Source organism: Neovison vison, chromosome 13 (assembly GCF_020171115.1).
Source record: "Neovison vison isolate M4711 chromosome 13, ASM_NN_V1, whole genome shotgun sequence".
In the NCBI taxonomy this organism is placed as follows: Eukaryota; Metazoa; Chordata; class Mammalia; order Carnivora; family Mustelidae; genus Neogale; species Neogale vison.
Window position 1 is genome coordinate 46234562 of NC_058103.1, and position 23321 is coordinate 46257882.

At 35.6% G+C, this 23321-nt stretch overlaps 1 protein-coding gene across 8 annotated transcripts in view; it reads left to right on the plus strand.

The window, feature by feature from the left end:
- DDHD1 (DDHD domain containing 1) overlaps positions 1 to 23049 on the plus strand; it is an 83640-nt gene extending 60591 nt beyond the window's left edge. For 4 of the 8 annotated variants that reach the window (XM_044231095.1, XM_044231096.1, XM_044231098.1 and 1 more), the window contains 7 exons: positions 1209 to 1471; positions 2872 to 2947; positions 7993 to 8142; positions 10122 to 10374; positions 11804 to 11995; positions 14424 to 14507; positions 20345 to 23049. In XM_044231095.1, coding sequence (XP_044087030.1) covers positions 1209 to 1471; positions 2872 to 2947; positions 7993 to 8142; positions 10122 to 10374; positions 11804 to 11995; positions 14424 to 14507; positions 20345 to 20526 — 1200 coding nt within the window. In that variant the 3' untranslated portion in view covers positions 20527 to 23049. Of the gene's footprint in view, positions 1 to 1208; positions 1472 to 2871; positions 2948 to 7992; positions 8143 to 10121; positions 10375 to 11803; positions 11996 to 14423; positions 14508 to 18131; positions 18270 to 20344 lie in introns of all 8 variants that reach the window. The other 4 variants (XM_044231097.1, XM_044231100.1, XM_044231102.1 and 1 more) reach the window with 2 other exon arrangements.
- Positions 23050 to 23321: the final 272 nt, after the last annotated feature.

A 23321-nucleotide genomic window follows, 5' to 3' on the forward strand; every position in this document is an offset into this window, starting at 1 on the left:
TCCATTTCTCCCTAGAAAAAAGGCAGCTTATCACACTTCCACATGCTAGCAGCTCTTCCTATCCTCCTCCTCTTCATTGGATGAATAGGTCATCAGACCCAAAACGATCTTTCAGTAGCTTTAAGCAGACCTCCGTATTGCATTGTAGAGTCTGTGATGCCAGCAATCATGAGAGAGCACCTTGCCTTCATTCATGTCACTGCTAATCCTGCCAAGCATGGATGCTCAGATGATTTTCAGTTAATGTCAGAGGTAGAAATGTTTAGTAAAATCTAGTGGAGCCTAGTTAACTGTTGAGATAGAATAACAAGACCAAAAATAGAAGTAACACATGATTGTATGTAGGCATATTAAGAAGTATTGAAATGAGGAATTCAGTTAATATCAAGCAGGAAATTTATATTCAAATAGTAGTAAGCAATGAGAAGAAGAGGCAAGGACCGCCTTAAAACTCAGGTCAGGGCCCAGTATGGGTTGGGTAACAAACATTTTTCTGACCTTATGGAATATTTCAGTTAATATTTGTTAAAGCCAAATTTCAAAGGAAGCAATTTTACAAAGAAAAATGACTAAGATACTTCCCACCTTACGCCTTAAGCCCTGCTTAGCAGCCACATAAAATAAATTTTTACTCCTATCCATACTGCCAACTTAATAGGAATGTTGGAATATCAAGTAGATCAACATTAGCTTTTTTTCAGTCATACGATGGCCTTTACATTACTCTTATCTAAATGCATAATGAAATAGTATGTATGTTGGCACATCTATTGGCATAAACTCAGATAAATTCTTTATCTAAAATTCACTATAGCTTAAAACTACAAGGTATAAAAATTTAGAGTAGCATATGAGTAGGTTGCAATGAAGAAAATATTTGAAGGGTCTCTTTGGAAAACATATGGGAATCTGCATGGAACTTTTTTTAATCTATGAAACTGCTGGTTCATATAGTTGGTATAAGGACTGTGAAAAGTTCCAGGTGGGTATATCTGCCTTTATTATTTAGTGATGAGATGGAGTACGCATTATGCATACTTTTCTTCATTTTCTGCAAGGTTTGAAGCACCTGAATTAATTTTAATGACCTAGACATATTTGGTTAGTAATGTCTGTTTTTCTTTCATAATATACTTGAGTTTAGAGATAAAGTCTACAGCAAAGTCAGTGACTACTCTAATATGATAATGTTTTCTTATTTCAAACAGCTAGTTAAAGGCCTTCAGCAAGAGCTGAATCGATTATATTCCCTTTTCTGTTCTCGGAATCCAGACTTTGAAGAAAAAGGGGGTAAAGTCTCAATAGTGTCACATTCTTTGGGATGTGTAATCACTTATGACATAATGACTGGCTGGAATCCGGTTCGGCTCTATGAACAGTTGCTGCAGAAGGAAGAAGAGTTGCCAGATGAACGGTGGATGAGCTATGAAGAGCGACATCTGCTGGATGAACTCTATATAACAAAACGACGGTAAAATACCTAGTCTGCAAAGCATTTTAAGTCTTTGGGAAATTAGTGGACTTCTTATGAGAGCACTGTAAGATTTTCATGATAAAGAAAAGTATATTATTTGGAGTGCAAAGATTATTAGAGAATACACCTGACCAGCTAGAGACTGTTTTGTTAATTTTCATGTTAATTCATGTGTGTTCCAGTAGCACAAAATAAGTTGTTTGGTCACCCTCTACTTTTTCCTTCCATCTCTTCTTCATAGTTTATTAGGAGTGAAATCTAAAACTTATTCCAAGCTGAGTCACCACACAGAATCCTTATCAAAAGTGTTTACCAGTTTATAATCCTTTGTAGTTCTTACAAATCTTAGAGATTGACCTTTGTCGTCTTATTCTGAAAATAATTTTAAAAACAGTTTTTTCCTTGACAAATAACTTTTTTCACAGATTTACAGTTACTTGATCACTTGTGGCCTTCCTGATACTATCTTATAATTCTTTAACACATTCCTATCTTCTTCTATAGTTACATGCTCTGCTCTTCTTTGTCCTCTTAATGCATCTCATCAATTCTAGTGGAGCAGTGAAAAGCCACTGATTTTGATAATTAGCATCATATAAAAACAAACAATTTAGTTGACTAAAACTTTTATTCCAGAAGACTTGGATTTGTTTTAGTCTTATAGAAGTTGTCTAAGGATTTCATTTAGAATATTATTAAATACCATAGGCTAGATACGTAAATTTTGTAGTATCAAAATAATTGATAGTTTTGAAAGAAAATATAAGCAAGCCCAGAGCAGCATTTGAGATTAAAAAAAAAATCCAGTAAAAAAAAAAAAAAAGTTTAGAAAGTGAACTGCACCTTCAAAAAAAAATTTAGTTCTGTTCTTTATTAAATGTAAGTAGATATAGAACATTATAATGGGGGAAAATTAAAATAACCCAAATGTTCATCAGCAGAGTATTAATAAACTGTGGTTGATTTGTTTGAAGGACAATTACACAGCTGTTACAAAGATTGAAGTAGATCAGGAGGCAATGAAATGAAAAGATTTCCAAGATTCATTATTAAATGTAGAAAAAAAGGCATAGAATAGTGTATATGGTATGAGCATTCAGTGTGGTTGGTTTTTTTTTTAAGATGTATATATGCTTGTATTTGCCTCACGGTTTTCTGAAGGATCTTCCCCAAAAGCTACTAACAGCAGCTATTATGAAGAGTGGGACTAGTTTTACTAATCATTTTATAACCATTTATAGACTACAGCAGGTGCATTTATTAAATACTGTCAATAGGGATTAATTTGAGGAACTGGATAATGGGCCATCATTTTCTTGAGTGAACTCTAGTGAGCATCTAATATTTATGAAATTATAAGTATAAATATGCATTCATAGTCTCATACTGCTTTCTAGGCTGAGAGAAATAGAAGAACGGCTACATGGATTGAAGGCATCATCCATGACACAAACACCTGCCTTAAAATTTAAGGTAAGGAAAGAGAGATGAGATTTTCATTATTTATCTCAGTTTCTTTTCAAACATCATTTGAAGCATGATATTAGCATTCAAGTGAGATCTGAATTTTTCTTTCAAATGAGTGTATATTGAGCACATACAGTGGTTGGACATTGCCAATTGGGGGTTCTACAAGGAAAAGAATGGACAAGAATGTTCCCAGCCCTCAGGATCTGTAACACAGTGTTATTGGTACTATTAGCAGTGTATAGAATGATACATACACGAGAGAAGGGTTTTAATTTTGCCCAGAAAGGTTTGCAGAGGAATGACATTTGTACTTGATCTCAGTAGATTGGATCTTGCCGAATGGAGGAAAGGAGAATTGCTATTCTGTGTAAAAGAAATGGCATAACAAAGGTGTGGCAGAGTATGATGTCATAGTACCTCATGAAACATGAGATAATCTCAAATAGTGAAAAGAGAAAGAGATTTGGGAAATATTTAGTATTTAAAATTAATAAACCTTAGTAACCAGCTAGTTGTGACTGATAAGAAAAATAAGCAGAAGTATAATCAGTGGCGATTTTAGGGCTGGAGAACTGGCATTTCACTCAATGAGCAGTGTATGACAAAAACACAAGATCGGGGTGTATGTGGTTAGTTTGGGGCAGGCAAAACAGTTTAGCTAGAATGCATAAGATCAGGCAGTGGGCAGTGTGCAGGAAAAGCCAGAAATTAGGAACTTATATTTCACTGGACAGTGGGAAACTTCTCAGGGTTCTTGAGCTTCAGAATGGAGCTGTTGAAAGCAGTGGTTTAGAAGAATAAAGAATGACAGAGATGTGGACATTGACCTGACTGTTGGAAAGGACACAGTCTATAAGTGAATAACAGAGAACTTATTTGCAGTGTTAAATGGAGCATGGCATAACTTTCCTAATATTCATTTGCTTTTGAATATATACCCAGGGATAGTGTATTATATTGAAATCTCTTTATTACAGGAACTTAGTATCCAGGTTAAGTGAAATGATGTAGACATTTTTTTTTAAAGCCGTAAGAATTTTCTTACTGAGCATGTCTCTATGACTTACAATGTTTTCTTTTTAAACTTAACACATTTAAAAGCCACACAGTAAAATTATATTTAAAAACCATATGAGCATGGTCTTTGGACTCATCACCTGGAATTTGAGTTCCATCTCTACCACCATTATTATATGATCAATGTGTTAAATATGTAGAATTGATTTAATAGAAAAAGTTAATTCTTGTATTTCAAGTCCTGGGTTTTTTACTGGAGAGTTGAGTATGATCCACCAAGTATATAATGGTTCTCAAAATTTAATACTATATTTTTAGAACTTATACACTAACCGTGTATTCTTCTAAAACATAGTCATGTCATCTAGTAATATGGATTTTTAATTGTTATTTAATTACTCATAGAGGAGAAAATAGAGAAATCTGAAATTTAAAAAAGAATATCTGATGAACTGGCAAATATTTAGGACTCCAGAGATCTAACAGGAACAGAATAGATGGATTTACTTTGAGAAGACAGGTGTTAAAATTGTAATAGGTGACCACTGAACTTAAACAAACTTGAAAAATACTGGTCTGGAGAGTGGGAAACTTTGTTTCTGATCATGAAGCTTTGCTGCTAACTGGTTATGTAATGTCAGCCAAATCCATTTAAAATTTCAAATTCATCTGTTTGCTCCTCTATGGACACGGAGGTTAGACTAGACGTCTGAAGCGCTTTTTCACCTTTGAAGTTCTTTGATGGATGTAGAGCTCACTAAGGCAGTCATTACCCCTAGAATAATTACTTGGTATGTTTGTCTGTGACCTGCATACCAATCATAAAGAAAAGTTATTAATTCCAGGGATTTAGCAATTTAACAAACATTTATGAAATGCCTGACCAAAGGATAAAGCATTTTGCTAGGCTATGTATGTATGTATATGTGTCTATAAAATAGCAAAAGGATTTACAAAGAGAGAGAGAATAAGAGAAAAAAGAAAAAATTTACATAGCTTCTATCTCAACTATTTTCTTATCTTTATCCTTTCTTAATTATCTTAATCCTTTCAAAATTAATGTTTTCATCTGTGTCACTATTTCAAATGCTTTTTCCTATAATTTTAATTGACAAGTTAATTTTCTTCAGCCCTCAGACATGTTGATGTTACTCAGTCCTTTAAAAACAAAAACTTGGGGCGCCTGGGTGGCTCAGTGGGTTAAAGCCTCTGCCTTCGGCTCAGGTCATGATCCCAGGGTCCTGGGATCGAGCCCCGCATTGGGCTCTCTGCTCAGCAGGGAGCCTGCTTCCTCCTCTCTCTCTCTGCCTGCCTCTCTGCCTACTTGTTATCTCTGTCTGTCAAATAAATAAATAAAAATTCTTAAAAAAAAAAAATTCCGTTTAAAAAAATAAAAACAAAAACTTTCTCATACATTCTTTAACATAAAGGTACCATTTTCAAAATCAATATTGATTCATTTGGGGAAAAAAAGAATCACTTCAGATGCGGTGGGGTGGGGGGACATTAAAGGTACATGAAATTGGTGCCAGGAACAAGTTAGTTACAGTATAGTTAGAGTGCAGTCCAGATTGGAGGCCATGGGGAGAAGTGTTAGAGTCTGTTAGAATAACTTCTTTGATGTTGGGAAGGAGAGAATTGGGAGTGTCATGCATCAGGGTAATGGGACATATGAGAGATATAGGGTGACTTTAGGAGAAAGAGGTGTCACATTCTGTATATAATCCAGTGCTGCTGACCACACTAGTTTTCTAGAAGCCCTCTCCCATGGCTTCCATGTATACTGCATTATCCTGGTTCTCCTTTTCTTTTCACTCTCCCTTTTGTAGTCTCCTTCTCCTGCTAATCAAATGTAGACATTGCTCCTATTTCCAGCTAAAGCCCTCTCTTACTCTGTGCAGTTCCTAAGCCATCTTACCCTTTCTCTGGCTTTACATGTCACTTCTGTAATGGTGACACCTAGACTTGGGAGAAGACATATCTAACTCTACATTTTTCTTACCCTAAAATTTCAGCCCATTAGATATGTTACAGATACTTCAGACTTAATATGAACAAAAGCAGGACTACCTAGAGTCTCCTGTTATAGTAAATGGAACCACTGTCTTCCCAGTCAGCCAGACCCAAAGCTTGTAACTTGCCTCTGACTCGTTTCTCATCCCCATCTCCATTCAGTCATGTCGATTGTACCCTCTCCCCTCCCATTTCCATTTCTGAATGGAACATCTTGTCCTGGCCAGTTCAAATTATCTTTTGCCTGAGCACTTTGAGTAGTTTCCTAACTCGTCTCTGAGTCATCAGACTCTGTTTTCCAGTTCGTCCACACACTACTACCAGGTTTACTAACCTTCTAAATCCTGTTCTTCTTTACTACCTACAAAATCAATTAAGTCCTACTTTTTTTTAGTCAAATAGTCAAGGTTCCATACATTCTCATTCCAAGTTACATTTTCCTGACATGCAATTTTTCAACTCTGTCCAACTATTTCTATTTTCTAAATTGAGCCAGATTTTCTCCTGCCTCTGCTTTAGTTCACAGTGGTTCTGTCAATCTCAAATGTCCTTTCTGGCCCCAATGATCCAGCTCCAAATGTAGAAATCCTTTTTACCTTTTATCGCCAAGGTGAATGCTTCCTCCTCTGTAGAAGACATGAACAGACATTTTTCCAAAGAAGACATACAGATTGCCCACAGACACATGAAAAAGTGCTCCACATCACTCCCCACCTGGGAAATGCAAATCAAAACCTCAATGAGATACCATCTCACACCTGTCAGAAAGGCTAAAATTAACAACATAAGAAACAGCAAGTGTGGGTGAGGATATGGAGAAAAAGGAACCATCATGGACTATTGGTAGGAATGCAAACTGGTGCAGCCAGTATGGAAGACAGTATGGAGGTTCCTCAAAACATTAAAAATAGAATTACCGTACAATCCAAATTCCACTACTGGGTGCAAACCCAAAGAATACAAAACACTAATTTGAGAAGATATGCAGCGCTATGTTTACTGCAGCATTATTTACAATAACCAAATAACGGAAGAAACGTGACTGTCCATCAATAGATGAATGGATGAAGATGTGATATATATATCTATATTCATATAGATATATATACAGATATATAGATAGATATATACACACACACACCATGGAATATTAGCCATAAAAAAGAATTAAATATTGCCTTTTACAGCAACATGAATGGATCTAGTGGATATAATGCTGTGTGAAATAAGTCAGTCAGAGAAAGACAGATAACCATTATGGTTTCACTCATTTGTGGAATTCAACAAAACAAATTGACAAAAAGACAAATAGACTCTTAAATACAGGGAACTAATTGGTAGTTGCCAGAGGAGAGGTGGGGGCGGGGAGTGATGGGTGAACTAGGTGAAGGGGATTAAGAGGACACTTACTGAAACAAGCTCTGAGTAATGTTGAGAGTTGCTGAATCACTATACTATAAACCCTGAAACTAATAAACACTGTTCATTACACTGCAATTAAAAGAAAAACTTCACACAATGTGGGGGATAAAATGCTTCTTCCTGTATAAACACCCTCAGAATTGGAATTATTCCTTTCTTTATTCTCTTATAGCAATCTTTCCCACTCTTCATTTGTTTTTTTCTGCCTCCTGCACAGGGTTGTAAACTCTGAGCACAGAAGCTCTACACAGTGGTCTCCATAGACTTCACAGAACCTAGAATATTACCACAAAACAATAGCTCAGTGAAGCTAAGAAGGTGAAGGTCTTCCTCTTCCTTCTCATTCATTGTATTCTATTTGAGTTAAGGAAAATGAAGGTTGCTTCTGAAAATAGATTTTTAGAATAATTGGAATAATTAGAATAGTTGGCGTATAATTAAATAATTGCAGATACCATCTGAACCAAACTCATGAAAAGAAGACTTATATTTGAAGATAATTTTATTATTCACACTTTTACCATGTATTATGTTGTGCCCAAATTCTGCTGAAAAACCTTCACCGGCTTTAAAATTTAAGATAACTATCATTTTAGGTTGAGAATTTCTTCTGCATGGGATCCCCACTAGCAGTTTTCTTGGCATTGCGTGGCATCCGCCCAGGAAACACTGGAAGTCAAGACCATATTTTGCCCAGAGAAATTTGTAACCGATTACTAAATATTTTTCATCCAACAGATCCAGTGGTGAGTTGCAGTTGTAGATGTTTTTCCTCTCAATATTAAATCATTCTTAAAGACCCTCTAAGAAATATTGCAAGGTACAACTGAACTAATGAGAAATGATTTCATTTGTCTGATTATATTTTCATAGATTCATATTTTTAAGACGTTTGTGTTTTGGTTAATTTAGGTAGAGATGATGTGTTTGTGTTATAGTGTAAGGGCATAATGAAAAATATTATCTCTGGACAATTAATTCCTGGAACAGGAGTCTTCTCGACTGTCAAGCCATTATCAGTTGTGATACCAGTAACCCAACAAGCATAAATTTTAAAACCCCACTCTAAGGTCTTCTTTCTCTAAAGCATGCTTCAATATTGAAATGTGTCTAGTAGGTCACCTGTAGTAGGTCAAAAATGAAAATACTTGACTATTATGTTAAGCATGAATAAAGGAATGAAGTTATTTTAGCCTGATGGGATTATAAAATTTGAGGTTTTTCTCTGTTATATTTGTACTGTTAATAATTTTTTAATGTAAAAACTCCAGTGATCTCGCATCCAGGTAGAGCATTTAATACCAAGTAAGATTTTTGGATGAGAAAAATGCTTCCTTAAATCCTTTTGGGGACAAGGCTAGGTATAACTAAATGTAAAACAAACCATTTTAAATAGCATTCATTCTCAGAAAAATAGCTTTGTCTTCTAAAAGATCTTTAGCTAGTACCAAGTAAATATAGCATTGATTAAGTACAAGAGTTTCAGAAAATGTCGTATATGTTAAAGAATCAAAAACACTATATTTATGAAATGAATTTTACTTGAGTTGAAAACTTAGTATTACATTAAAATACAGACTGCACAATCTTGCCCAAGTCTCTCCTGAGACTCTTCATTATCTGTAGGATACAGATGATAATATTTTACCTCATAAGGTTGTTAGTATTAAGTAAAACGTAAGTGAAAATCCCCAGCTAGACATTAAGTATTTTATTAATATACATTCATTTTACTCATTGCCTTATAACTTGAACGTGAACTTGAGTTCATAGGGGAACTCTGAGTTTTCATTGTATACTCTTTTCTGGATATAATCTTAACTTTGTTATATTATAAAGTGGTGCTCCAAAATCATTGTATTATTTTAAGTTATTTTTATTATTCATTTTACAGTTTTCCTGTGATTTTTTAAAGTAAAGTTTTTTTTAACAAAGTTTATGTTAGAACTGTGCCAGGCAGTATTTACAAACATTATCTGTTCTTCCCAACATCCTTGTGAGGCAGGAAAAGTTAATCTCCTTCCTATAGCTCAGGAAATGGTATCTCTGAGACCTTACAACTTGGTGGGTGTTACACAGTTAAAAAACAACAGAGGCCAGAATGTGAACTTGGGGAATTCTAATTCTAATTGGCCAAATCCGTTCATTGCCTTTTCTGCTCTATCATCCCTTCTTCACATTAGACAAATGGTCTTGTATCAGCATCTATAATTTGTGTTATTATGTTAATCTGTTTGAAAATTTAGAGCTTATTAAGAGCTCCTAAGATTATATTATAAATTATATTTATAGATTTATAGACACATATTATAGATAAATATAAATTTATATATATATAGATTGTAACATTATATTATAGATTGACCCTATTTATTTTGTTCTGGTTTACTGCTTCAGCTTTGTTGGTGAGGTAATAAATCTAATTGTTAGATGATATCAGAACATCATGAAATGAATCTGTTTCTCTAAAAAACAAATTAATGGGCCCTGTTAGCTTAGACCGGTGCTAATTGGTTTTTTAATAATCTCATCATTAAAGATATATAATTAGACCAATTACATATTAATAACAGTAAAAAATAGGAATGCATGTTAGAAATACCAGGGTTTTTTTTTTTAATTCCTAAGGTCTGCTGAGCATGCAATAGAATAAGAATAAACAGTTTAGTAAAATCCAAACATTGTGCCTTAATGTTGTGTTTCTTCAAATTTTTTTAAATTCAAGGCTTATAGATTAGAACCGTTAATACTGAAACACTACAGCAACATTTCACCTGTCCAGATCCATTGGTATAATACTTCCAATCCTCTACCTTATGAATATATGAAGCCAAGCTTTCTCCATCCAGCAAAAGAACCTACCTCAATTTCAGAGAATGAAGGCGTTTCAACAGTACCAAGCCCTGTGACCTCACCAGTCTTGTCCCGCCGGCACTATGGGGAATCTATAACAAATATAGGCAAAGCAAGTATATTAGGTAATTTCTCATAAGTATTTCTTATTAGTAAATATAACCACTTTCTTAGATAGGCATTAAATTTGGAGTTCTTAAAGATATTCTATGTATTATAAAACATCCAACATATAATCCCTGTGTTTAGAAATAACTACCCTCTCACTGTTCATATTGTGAGCCAAAAGCCCTAAAGCTCCTTTAATTAAATCAGATCTTGTAATTTAGACTATGAGGTAGTTGGAGAGACAAGAGAATCAAGGAATCTGGGAATCAAGGCCCTCATTTTAATCTTGGCCCTGCCACCTAGTGTGAGATCTTGGGTAAGTCATGTTATTTTTTTTATTTTTTTTTTTTTTTAGAGATTTTATTTATTTATTTGAGAGAGAGACAGTGATAGAGCATGAGAGAGGAGAGGTTCAGAGGGAGAAGCAGACTCCCCACGGAGCTGGACACCCAATGGGGGACTGAATCCCAGTCCTCCAGGATCACGACCTGAGCCGTAGACAATTGCTTAACCAACTGAGCCACCCAGGTGCCCAAGTCACATCTTTTTTTTTTTTTTAAGATTTTATTTATTTATTTGACAGAGTTCACAAGTAGGCAGAGAGGCAGGCAGAAAGAGAGAGGAGGAAGCAGGCTCCCTGCCAAGCAGAGAGCCCAATGTGGGGCTTGATCCCAGGACCCTGAGATCATGACCTGAGCCAAAGTCAGAGGCTTGAACCCACTGAGCCACCCAAGCTCCCCAAGTCACATCATTTTTAATGGTCTGTTAATGGTCTGCTTCATGTGTAAAATGAGGGAATATGTGAGTTCTAAGGGTGCCCCTGCCAATCCATTCTCTGATTCGTGTCTCTCAAACCACATCCATCCTGGGAGCAAAACAGGTTATTTAATTTCTCTTTAAATGATCACCAGCCACAGTGTTTGTTAGTGTAGAGCTGGAGCTCAATTATGTGCCACTTGAATTAGTCCGTTGGTTCTGGGTTTTCTTAATATAAAATGCCACAAGATGGCACTATAAATAGGCTTTTCATTGATATTTCACTTTGTCATACAGATTATTTATGATAGCTTTTTGTAAAATATTCACTTAATTTCAGTAATAAAGCATATCAGTAGTAAATATAGACCCATGTCGATGGCATGGTTCTGTTATTAAAGTTTTTAATCTTAACATACTTTAATAAACAATGAACACTTGAATAAAATAGAATCTTTATTCCTTTTTTGGTAAGCTCTATTCCTACCGTTTGTACAACTCTCATTCTATTCAACACCATTTTTACTTAGAAACCAACAATATGAATTGCAGTTTTCCTATGTTCCCACCCTGGAAAAATATGAGTAGGGCTTGGTTCCTCTGCCAGTTGGCTGTAACTGTGGCTGGTGTTCTTTAGCTTGGTATGTGGTATAATTCAGCAGACTGACTGCCCTGTTTTGTGAAATGCAGGGGCCGCTAGCATTGGAAAGGGCCTTGGAGGAATGTTGTTTTCAAGATTTGGACGTTCATCTACATCACAGGCGTCTGAGGCATCGAAAGACTCAATAGAAGATGAGAAGAAGCCAGTTGCCTCGCTCCCCACAACGACTGTAGCAACGCAAACCCTTCCACACAGCAGTTCTGGCTTTCTGGATTCTGCATGTTAGTTCATACTCTTTTTTCCTTATGTTTATACCATTATCTCTTATAACTTGAGGGCAGAGAGGATTAAGATACTGACAGGAGCAGTCAACTCTAAAATCTAAAGCATAAGTTTGCTTTTAAAGAAAAAATACTTTGATTATATTTTTAAGTATAATTCCCAGGTAAATGCAGTTTTACATTATTGGTGAATTAATAATTAAGAACAATAATAATCAGGGCCTGGTATATAACAGATTTCTTTGAAATGAGCACCCCCTGATTTTTATAAAGTAGATTTTTTTAAAATATGACCTTAAAAATTCATGTAAGTGCTTCAAACCTATGCTGTGTATATTTTTGATACTTTTTTAAAGCTACTATGCCAAACCCATCCTGCTGCTAATTCCACAATCCCCTTCATCCAACCAAATTGTAAGACTTTCAAGCTTACAGTATTGTACTGAATCCACTGTATGGCTTTCAGTCCTTTTTCAACTACCTAACAAAAGTAGATGTTCAAGAAGTGAGGGAATGAATGTTAAGCTGGACTTACTTAATTTTTTCCAATAGATTTCTAAGGTTTAAAATCTTGAATAGTTGTGAAACTCTTATACATTTAGTATATATTTAATTCCAACCATCTAAATTTGAACCTTATTTTTAAGTGTCCATTAAAATAAGACTAATGAGTCCTATGTTTCTATTAATTCACATAAGCAAATGTGGATTCTCAAACTGGCTGTTTTTTTTGACTATATAGCAAGCAGCAAACTTTCCTTCCTTTCTCAATAAATGTTTAAGCAGATTTTTTTTCAGATACTTGTAACCTTATTTTCTTGCTGTGTCTGCTCTCTAAATTTTCAAATGACCAGAATCCATTGTCATCCATAAAATGTGCTTAAAAAGGAAGCTCAGGCGTGGCAGTCCTAGAGGCTGGATCTTTCTCCACAGTCATCCCCACTACAAAAGGAATTACCCTGGACGTTCCCAAGTTGGACATTCCAATTTGGACCAGTAGCATTTTTTTAACCTTAATCCTCTTTATGTCATACTCTGAGTACTGAAAATTGTAAGCCTTTTGAAGAGTGCATAGAGAATTCATTTTAGACTTTGATATTTGTACAGACTTCATTTTTTTAGCTTCTTACATAAGTTCCTATACTGTTGGTGATTTAAGATTTCACTTCTATTTAATATCAGGAATGTGACTATAAAAAAACAGAATTATATTGTAACATGCAGAGGTCAAAACTCTAAACTTCTGAGGAAAAATACTTTCAAAGAATTGTGTAAGATGGCAGGTATAAAGTCACAATTCCTTGTAATGTTAATGCCCCAAGAAAGGGTAACGAAGACTTAAAGAGAGAATCTATAGAATCTGAGGGAAGAAAGCTGTTTTTTAGGTCTTTTTACTACTTAACATAGTAATTTCAAAATTAATGATAGAGAAACCTGTTTCTTCTTTCAGGACAACAGTTAGAGAGATGCTTAGCTATATTGCATCATTATATTTTGATAACAATACACTTTCTGTTATTCTTGCATTCTTCGTTGGTCCTAATGGTAAATTCCTTGTGGACTGTAGACTCCACCAAATTTGAGCTAATCATGACTCTTAGTTAGCATATATTTATCTCTAGACATCTATGTAATTAAACTATTAGAGAATTCCACCTTTTAAACCAAATTCCCAAGATTTGCCTTACTAATTCTTAGACTCGCTTCAATAATGCACTTTTCTATATAATCCTGATTTCGACATTCCTTATGTCATACTTGCTCTATCTTGCAAATCATAAAGCCTTTCTTCCTTAAATCTTCTTTCTGGAATTTGGTCATTGTGATTAGGTGATTCTGGCTTCCTTCTTTCTGCTTACATTGATTGCCTCAGTTCTTGATAACCTTTATTCTGAAGCTATGGACTCTTTGATTCTCTTGCTTTTTGAGGGTAAGATGGACACAGACTGAATTCATGAATCAGTCAGGGTTTCTGTCTTTGAAGAGTATGTGTTGTTGTCTGTTGAAACCACTTTATTGTCATCAAGTTGAAGCATATAAGATAGTTACTCTTCATTTCTTTTGAAAATTCCAGGTTTATATACAGTGGTTTTATGATTCCATTTCTTGTACTCCCCTGTGTTTTTAACATCTTATGAAGAAAAGTTTCTTTTAGCACGTTTTGCCTCTACATTAGAACTTATATGAGCTATACATTTGGGGGATATCTGTGTGTTAACAGATTATGACATTGTATTGCCAAGTTAATTACACTTACATTTTCCATGAAAGAGCTCTTCATAAAAACCAAAGTGTGTACTTCTTTATGTATGCTAGCTTTAATCAGCATATTTGGGAATAGTATTCTAACTTTTGGCCACTACATCACTGAAGGCCCTTTGTAACCGTCAGCCAACACTTTACAGCATCTTGTGTTTTTTTTTCACAGATTTCAGACTTCAGGAATCGTTCTTTAATCTCCCACAACTTCTTTTTCCGGAAAATGTAATGCAGAATAAAGATAATACCCTCGGTATGGTATATGTCAGGAATAGCATTCAGAATACTGTGCATCAGTTCTTCTATGAGATCAGCTTGAATGTCACCATTGTAGACTATTTTATATGTACTTTCTATTTTTAAGTAGCAGTGTCCTGAAACCAAAGTGTTGATTAGCCACTTAATGTGCTAAAATGATACTCTGTATGTTTCTACAAAGAAGGAAACTTTACAGAGAGGGAAGAAAAGCATTAGGCCATTTTCCTTCTTTATTGTCCTAAAGGCTTCAAAGAGGTTCACTGTTCTTTTCATGTAAGACATTTAGATATAAAAAGGTTTCATAGTATAAGAAATATAATCATTCCCAGTTATTTCGGGTGTCAGTAACATCACTCCTTAGGGCTAGAGGTGTGCCAGAGCTGCTGGTATGTGCTTTCAACACAAATACTTAATCTTTTTTAAGAGGAGTCAGGTTGCTTTTAAAAATTAGTATTTTATAATGTAGGAGATATTTTCAGTCCCTTAATTTACAGCCAATTCTAAATGTATCACTAAGGATTAATCTTAGTTTAAAATCACTTTTATCATTAACTTTCATTCCTTTTTCCACAGCTCCTCTCCCTTTCCTTTTTCTTTTACTTTTTTTTTTTTTATATTGGATTTGACTTTAACAGAAAATATGTTGGAGGTTTTTCCTTTGATTTTTAACCACATCTAATTTTACAACTTCTCTATTTAATTGCTAATATCCTATCCTTTTTTTTTTCTATTTTCAAAGAAAAAAACAAAAACAAAAACCTCTTTCTTGATAAAAATTCCAAAACAGTATTTTAATATAACAGACTGATTTGGGGTTTTTTTGCTCCCTAGCAACAGTTTGTGTTGATGTAATTTCATGAATTTCCCTCAAGGGATGATCTTATATAAGTGCTCTCTCTTGCCCCTGCTCATGTAAATAGTCAAATCCATGAAAAAATTATTTGACTTGTGTTTTTTGCATATTTAATCAGATGAAGGAATATTAATTCATTCATTTATCCTGCATTCAAGTAACCCTTATATCTACGATCTTAAAGCCATACCCTCTATCTTAGGCAACTAGACCACTAATCATAACTACACCAAACTGTTTCAAATGGTAATATGTGTATGGCTTCTATTTCTCTTCCTCTGCTTTTTTTCATTTAACAGTTGCTTGTTAAAGGTTTGCCATGAGCCAAGGTACCAAGCTCGACATTAGGAAAGATACCAAAATGAAACAGACTTCAGTACTGCCCACAAAGATGTTAAATGCTGGTGTGGAAATTAAATATTTCCTAGAGAATATTTATTCTAGTAGGGAGGTAGATAACTACATGAATAATTATAGTATATGGTAGACTATGGTGAGCACATAACAAAGATACAGGTAAAGATTCTGTCAGTTCTAGGGAAAGAGAAAATGCCTTCACCTTTTATGGCTCTGTGGTAGTAGGATTTGGACATGCAGAGGTGAAAAGATGTTTTAGGAGGAGAAACCACATAAGCAAAGTACAGGGTATAGCGAGAACCAGAGTTGAAGGGAAGGAAAGAGTTCTAAATACTATTGGAAAAGTTTCTTAAACCAGATTGTAGGGGTGCCTGGGTGGCTCAGTGGGTTAAAGCCTCTGTCTTCAGCTCAGGTCATGATCTCAGGGTCGTGGGATCAAGCCCCGCATCAGGCTCTCTGCTCGGCTGGGATCCTGCTTCCCCCTCTCTGCCTGCCTCTCTCCCTACTTGTGGTATCTCTGTCAAATAAATAAATCTTTAAAAAAAAAAAAAAAAAGATTGTAAAGGGTCCAACAAATCTGGCCATCTCCTGGAGTTTTTTGTATTCAAACTTTACCCATAGAGCATATATTTAACAGTAAAGCCCATCTGTTATCAAATATGAGGTATTTTGAGTATTTTTCAGGGTAGATTAGTGTTGGGAAATTATTTTGGCAGATATGAAAAGTAATTATAAAGCTCATTTTTTAAAAATATTTTATTTATTTATTTGACAGAGATCACAAGTAGGCTGAGAGTCACAGAGAGAGGGAGGGAAGCAGGCTCCCTGCTGAGCCAAGGGCCCGATGTTGGGCTCATTTCCAGGACCCTGAGATCATGACCTGAGCTGAAGGTAGAGACTTAACCCACTGAGCCACCCAGGGGACCCCTATAAAGCTCATTTTAGAGTGTTTTTGTTTTTGGTTTTGCTATTGTTTTTGTTTTTCAAATAAAGGATAGTTGGAGAATATTCTTAAGTATATTTGAAACTATAACAGTTCTCAAAATGTAAATATTCCTTGAATGTCCAAAACACCTAACCACATGAAATGTATAGCTGCGCTAAAGCAGCACAAAAATAAGAAGGCATAATTTACCAACAAGAACTCAGCATAATCTTTTTATGAAAGAATCTGCCAGTCATTTGAAAACACAATTTCCTTTACTAGTATTTTTCTTGGTGTCTGCCTTTAACCAAAAATCATGCAGTTATGACCATAATTACTACTTACAAATACAATAACTTTTTTAAAGATTTATTTATTTGAGAGAGAGAATGAGGGAGAGGGGAGAGGAAGAGGAAGATCCCAAGCCAACTCCCTGCTGAGCACAGGGGTTGATTTAGGGCTCAATCTCATGACCCTGAAATGAAGACCTGAGCTGAAACCAAGAGTTGGACACTTTAAGTCACCCAGGTGCCCCAAGGTAACTGTTAAGTTTTTGAAAAATTCTCTCCAGGGAAGTTAAGATGTTTCCATTAAAACAATAGAAACCTGGGAGCGCCTGGGTGGCTCAGTGGGTTAAAGCCTCTGCGTTCGGCTCAGGCTGTGATCCCAGGGTCCTAGGATCAAGCCCCACGTCAGGCTCTCTGCTCAGCAGGGAGACTGTTTCCTCCTCTCTCTCGGCCTGCTTCTCTGTGATCTCTGTCTGTCAAATAAATAAATAAAATCTTTTTAAAAAAATAAAAAACAGGAGAAACCTGTCCAATTAGTACACATTTTAATACTAAGATGCTCCCTTTCTGTTCACACATATTTTTTTTTAATTCTACATCCATGTGGACCCTTGTGCAGAGAGTTCTCTGATGAAAACACAGTACTGATGACCCTTTACTTCCATACTTCATGAACTGCAGACATTCACTTTGGGGGAAAGGAAGAGAAACAGGGCTGTATGCAAGACTCACCAGAAAAGAAAAGAATCCACATTTTCAAGCAGTAAAAGCAAACTGCTAAGGATTGTTAAAATTTAACAGTCTTTTTCTCAGTTTTACTTCTCTTCAGTTTTTCAGGATCTCTGTCTTTTCTTTGTGGATTGAGGTATTCTAGTCCTTAGGCACTCAAAAGAGAGAAGAAAGGACAAAGTAATGATTTTGTGTTTTCCTTTCTCTTTGACCTAATTCGGTGAGAGAAACTAGGAAAAACTACAAGCTGTGTTGTGCCACCCATTTTTGATATGCTAATCATGAGAAAGTAGATCCAAGGCAGTCCCTTAGAGATTTGGGCCTGCTTTGGCCAAGACTACATCTCACAGCACATGAAGAATGGTACTGCCATCTAGACCCTTACTCCCTTGGAAATTTTGAGATCTGCGTAAAAGGGAGAGAAAGATGAGACCTGGGCCCACCTAACCCCCATCTCTTCACCTGCAGAACCAACATATGTGAAGTCAGTTGCACCAGCAGCCAGACTCCCTGTTGTAAACCTTTTAAGGAAAATGAGAGACTAAAACCAATTCATCAGGTAGAGGCTGGCTACCTTATTCCCATTTTGATGAAGACAGCCTACAGGTAAATAGCAAGGGAGATAGAGTCCCTGTAGGTGATAAGAATGGCAAAGGCTATAACAGGTGATAATTAAATACAGCATTTGAGTGAAATGAAAGGCGGTGTTTCACAAATGTAAAGCATTTAAGAGTAAATGTCAGGGACATGAAATCAAAGCCAAATAATACTTGCTATAACAGAAAAAATTTCCCTTTCTTTGATTCTAAAATAACAATTCAACTTAAGACTCTTAGACTAGGAAGACATTCAACAGTGGCATTTTAAAGTAGAAATTATAACTTGGTGGTCCTCGCCAATATTAATGTGTATTTTTCTCATCTCTTCTGTTTTTCCTCTTATTTCTCCTCTTCTCTTTATAACTAACTCCAGTATGACTTCTCTTCATCATGCTTGAGAATTCCAGTTTCCTTCTTTTTTCATCTTCCTGTCTGTTGTGCTAGAATGTGCCTACAAATCAAGTTCAAATGTCCCATGGAATACAAAAGCCAAAAGATTCAGACATTACTACCCCACAGTTCCACATATAGATTTCAGCTATTTCTGATGTATTGTGGATTAGCTGATTGTAACTTAAATGAGAAAAATGGCAGTTTAAAAAAATTCTAAAAGGCCTGTGTCAATATATATATATATTTTTTTTAAATATTTTATTTACTTATTGGACAGACAGAGATCACAAGTAGGCAGAGAGGCAGGCAGAGAGAGAGGAGGAAACAGGCTCCCTGCTGAGCAGAGAGCCCGATATGGGGCTCCATGTGGGGCTCGATCCCTGGACCGTGGGATCATGACCTGAGCAGAAGGCAGAGGCTTTAACCCACTGGGCCACCCAGGCACCCCGTGTGTCAATATATTTTACAAGTGTTTTATAATCTAATTGGTATTTATACTGCTTAAGGGTAATCTTATCTGAAAACATATAGATAGATCCATGGACTTTCCTTGCCAGAAAAGCATGTTGAATAGAAAAGTAACAACTATATGCATTTTTAAATACCTATTTTAAAATAAGCATTAGCTAAACACATCAAAGCATTCTCTTGAGTGATAGGATTTTCTATGTGCAGTTATCAAATTCAGTGGAAAGCAAAACCCAACTTTTGTTCCAGCCTCCTTTATTTTTGCCACCTTTTACTTTCCACATCTTCTGGCACTCTGAACAACAATTTGAGTGTTTTTGGTTCCTAAGAGCGTTCCTTCAAAATAACATATAGCTCAGTGACAGTTTTAAAGGCGTTCCTAAATCGAAGTGTTGTTTTTCTAAGTGTTTTACCTCTAAGGACGTATTAAATGAATCCTTTGTAATTCTCTTATGGCCTTGATTTTTCTCTAACAAGTATTGCAAGAACTTTCTGTGGGTTTTAGAAAAAGACTTCATTGAATTGACTGATTTGTTTGAGGACAGCCCTGTTAAAAATGAAGTCCTTCCTCCCAAGGATCACCACTGTTCCTCCCGATCTAACTGTCCCACCCACCCAGTGCATTCTTTATCGATCATACATTTAGTGAGCACTTGTATGTCCCTGGTGCACGTGAGGCCCTGCTGACTGCATGGGGACCAGGCAGTGTGATGGCAGCCAAGTGGGGAGTTTGGGACTGTAAAAAGTCACCACTGAGCGAGGTGGTGGACCAGTCCTCCTCAGGCAAAGAGCCTTTGAGTGACCTGTGCACCCCCACAGACATTATGCAGGAGGACTGTTTTCCTTGTTTTACAAATTAGGAACAAAAAGTAAATGGGAAGTCTAAGATTTGAGCCCAGTTTTTTTACTCCAAATACACTCTGTGATACCAAGTAAATCTTTTTGTTTTATTCTTTTATTATCCCATACTGACCTGAGTATACAAAAGAAAGGACTCCACCAAATAGAATCCTGAGCTATTGATGCTGTTTTGGGTGTTGTGTTTTTTGGGTTTTTTCCCCCCCATAAGCTTGGAGTGGAAAGTCACTAAAGGGGAAAAAAAAAGATAATTTTTAAGATAATCACTTCTATTAGCTAAATTTTTATTCTCTACTCTAGGTGAAGTCTATATAGAACATATTATAATACTTCTTCCTTTGTTTGATTTTCTTTTCTTTTTAGTGGAATTGGATCACAGAATTGATTTTGAACTAAGAGAGGGACTTGTGGAAAGCCGCTACTGGTCTGCTGTTACATCACATACTGCCTATTGGTCGTCCTTGGATGTTGCCCTCTTTCTTTTAACCTTCATGTACAAACATGAGCACGACAATAATGCAAAACCCAATTTAGATCCAATCTGAACTCATGAAGGACATTAATGGCCCAAAACTGATTTCTTTCTGTTAAAATATGTGTGTCAAGATATGAAGATTTCAGGTTTAAGTGTGTTTCAGTTTTGTTTAGGGCAAGAAACATTTGAATTTAAAAGCACTTTATTTAAAAAACAAAAATATTTTTTCAGTCTGAAAGAAATTATTTACAGTTTTCATCATTTTAATTATGAGTCTGACAGAACCCCCTGCCGAAAATCAAGCACGACCTAGAATTGAGTTTAGGTAAACGGTAAGATTATAAATCACAATCTAATTTCTCCCAAATATAAAGGCATATTAATGAGTTGAATCTAATGTATTAACCAAAATATGTTGTAAATCTGAAATGGCCAACATCCAGTACAGTCTATGTAAAGATCACAGATGTTATCACTGTTGTAGATTTCCATGAAAGCTTCTATTTCCACAGTTCCTTTGAAACAAGAGGATAACAGATTTCAAGTGTTTTGACTTTAACTTGCTTAGGAAAATTAATGCTAAGAAAGAAACAATGAACTACTGTATTTATAATTTATTACCTCTAACGGCTTTATTTCAATATATGAAACATGACATTTTTTAAATGTTTCCTTTGAACAATTTAAGAACCACCTTTGTTTTCTATAGTATTAAGTCCCTTTTTTGCTCAAAACTCCATCTTTGTACTCTTCAGATGAATATATAGACACTGTGGCATATTTTCAGTATTTTTTTCATTAAAAACTTGTGGTTTCACATAATTAACACTAGTTGTTTTGAAAGAAATTAACTTTCTGTTATGTCACATGTACCTCAGTGAAAGCTAAAGTTTTCTAAATTTGACACGGAGTACTCCCATCGTGGCTACATTTCATTAACTTTATTGGGCAATTAGTAAACAACTTTGGAGTAGTGAGTACTACTTGAAATATATAAACATCTGTGTGCCAAACAATTAACATATATAAGGGACAGAGTGCCACTAACACATTTTACATGTGAAGTATTTTAAGAAAACCCTGTTGAGACACAAGGCACACAGATCAGGATTCCAAAGCACTGGGAGAGTTTTCCTCTGCTGTGATTGCCTCCACAGTGCTTTTCATCTGAGGAGCTCAAAGTGCTTTAAGGTTCAGTCACCTGTGTGGTAGCTCCTTGCGGTAAGTAAATGAGTGTTTTTCTCATGTTACGTGTTAATACACTAAGGCACCAAAACATTTTAAAGTGCCTTGAATTAGATTACAGAGCAAACAGAAGAGCTCAGATTGAGGCTAGACTATATTCTTTTATATGCTGTTCAGTGACTAGTAATTCACATGTGACCTCTTAGTAGTATGCAAACAATAATAATCACAGAAGTTGCAATGCATAATTTGGAGAAGAGACTGTGAAGCCAGTATTTTACCCTACTTTTCAAATATGTTCTGCGGTTCTCACATGCAGAGGAGAGTTACTCAGAGGGGACCATCTCTACCCCAACCAACCCTCACTTCTCAGTGGCTTCTACCAAGTTCCACTTAAGGTGCTGTGTTAGCTTATCTTACAAGCATTTTCTTAGCGGCCCAGTAATGGTTGTCAGACTGGGAGCAAAGTTGGATCAGTTGCATATCTCACCTACTCCTTTCTTTACAAACTAGGGGAATCCATAGGCTCACCTGTAGGTTTTCCTGCAGCACCATCAGTCCTCTTGTCTGTTCTGGCCCTTCACTGAATTTGCACAACAGAAAGCACTTCTTCTTAGTGCTTAAAAAGATCCCAAGGCTCCATAACCAAATATGTGACTCCCCAAGAAGCGCTTGCTATAGAAGCCTTTTGATGAAATCTTAGCAAAGCTGAAGCAATCTCTTTTGAATTGAGAGATTCCTGTGAACTCAGGTCATTTTCATACCCTGTTTTATTTCATAAGTCTAATTTAGTTCTCAGGAAAATTAAACTCCTGTCTCATATGACTGTATCTTAAAGGTACTTGAGCTTATGTTGCTGTAGGTGGTATGACACTCAGAAGTCTAGGAGCTTTAAGGGATTCATTCTTAACCACTAGAATGTGAAGACCCCTTTTTACCTGAGAAGAGTAAAGTCTATCAAACCCTTTAATTTGCTACTGAGTGGGGAAAAAAAAAAAGATATACCCATAGCTATAGCATATTATCTGCTTCTCATTTTTCATGTTGAGAAAACAAAATCAAATTTAACCATATGGAGTTTATTTGAATTCTCGAAAAGAGCAACATTTAAAACCCCCTTGGCAAAGTGAGGTATTCTGGATTACTCAACAGGTGTTTTGATTTCAATTCATTATTTCTTCAATAGAGATGGTGATCTTGATTTGATAGTACTCTTCTTGTTTCCATGTCTCTGCATGTTATCATGGAATGTACTTGTATATACTCAAGTAATATACAGAGTATGTGTAATTCCAGCTTGATTTAGAAGCTAAGTCCGTTACTGAGTAACATTTTGCCACTTTATTCCAGCAAGTACTAAATTGGCCAAAAAGTTCTGTTTTTGATACCATTAAAATTTTATTCTCTATTTTGTGTACATGCTATGATGATTCTTCTGAATACTGGTCAGATCATTCAGTTTTAACCCAGTTAGGATCCCAGGAATTATCAAAACTTAGAATAAGCAGAATGTTTTGGATTAAAACTTACCTTATTTTTACTTTGAAACGAGCTTTTGCGAAAGCCTTTTATTGGCTCATAACTTTATTTTCCGCAGTAATTATGCTTGTGTTCCAATCCATCATTACTGTATTATAGAACATAGTTACAGAATGTACTGGAACTATCCCTTTATATGTG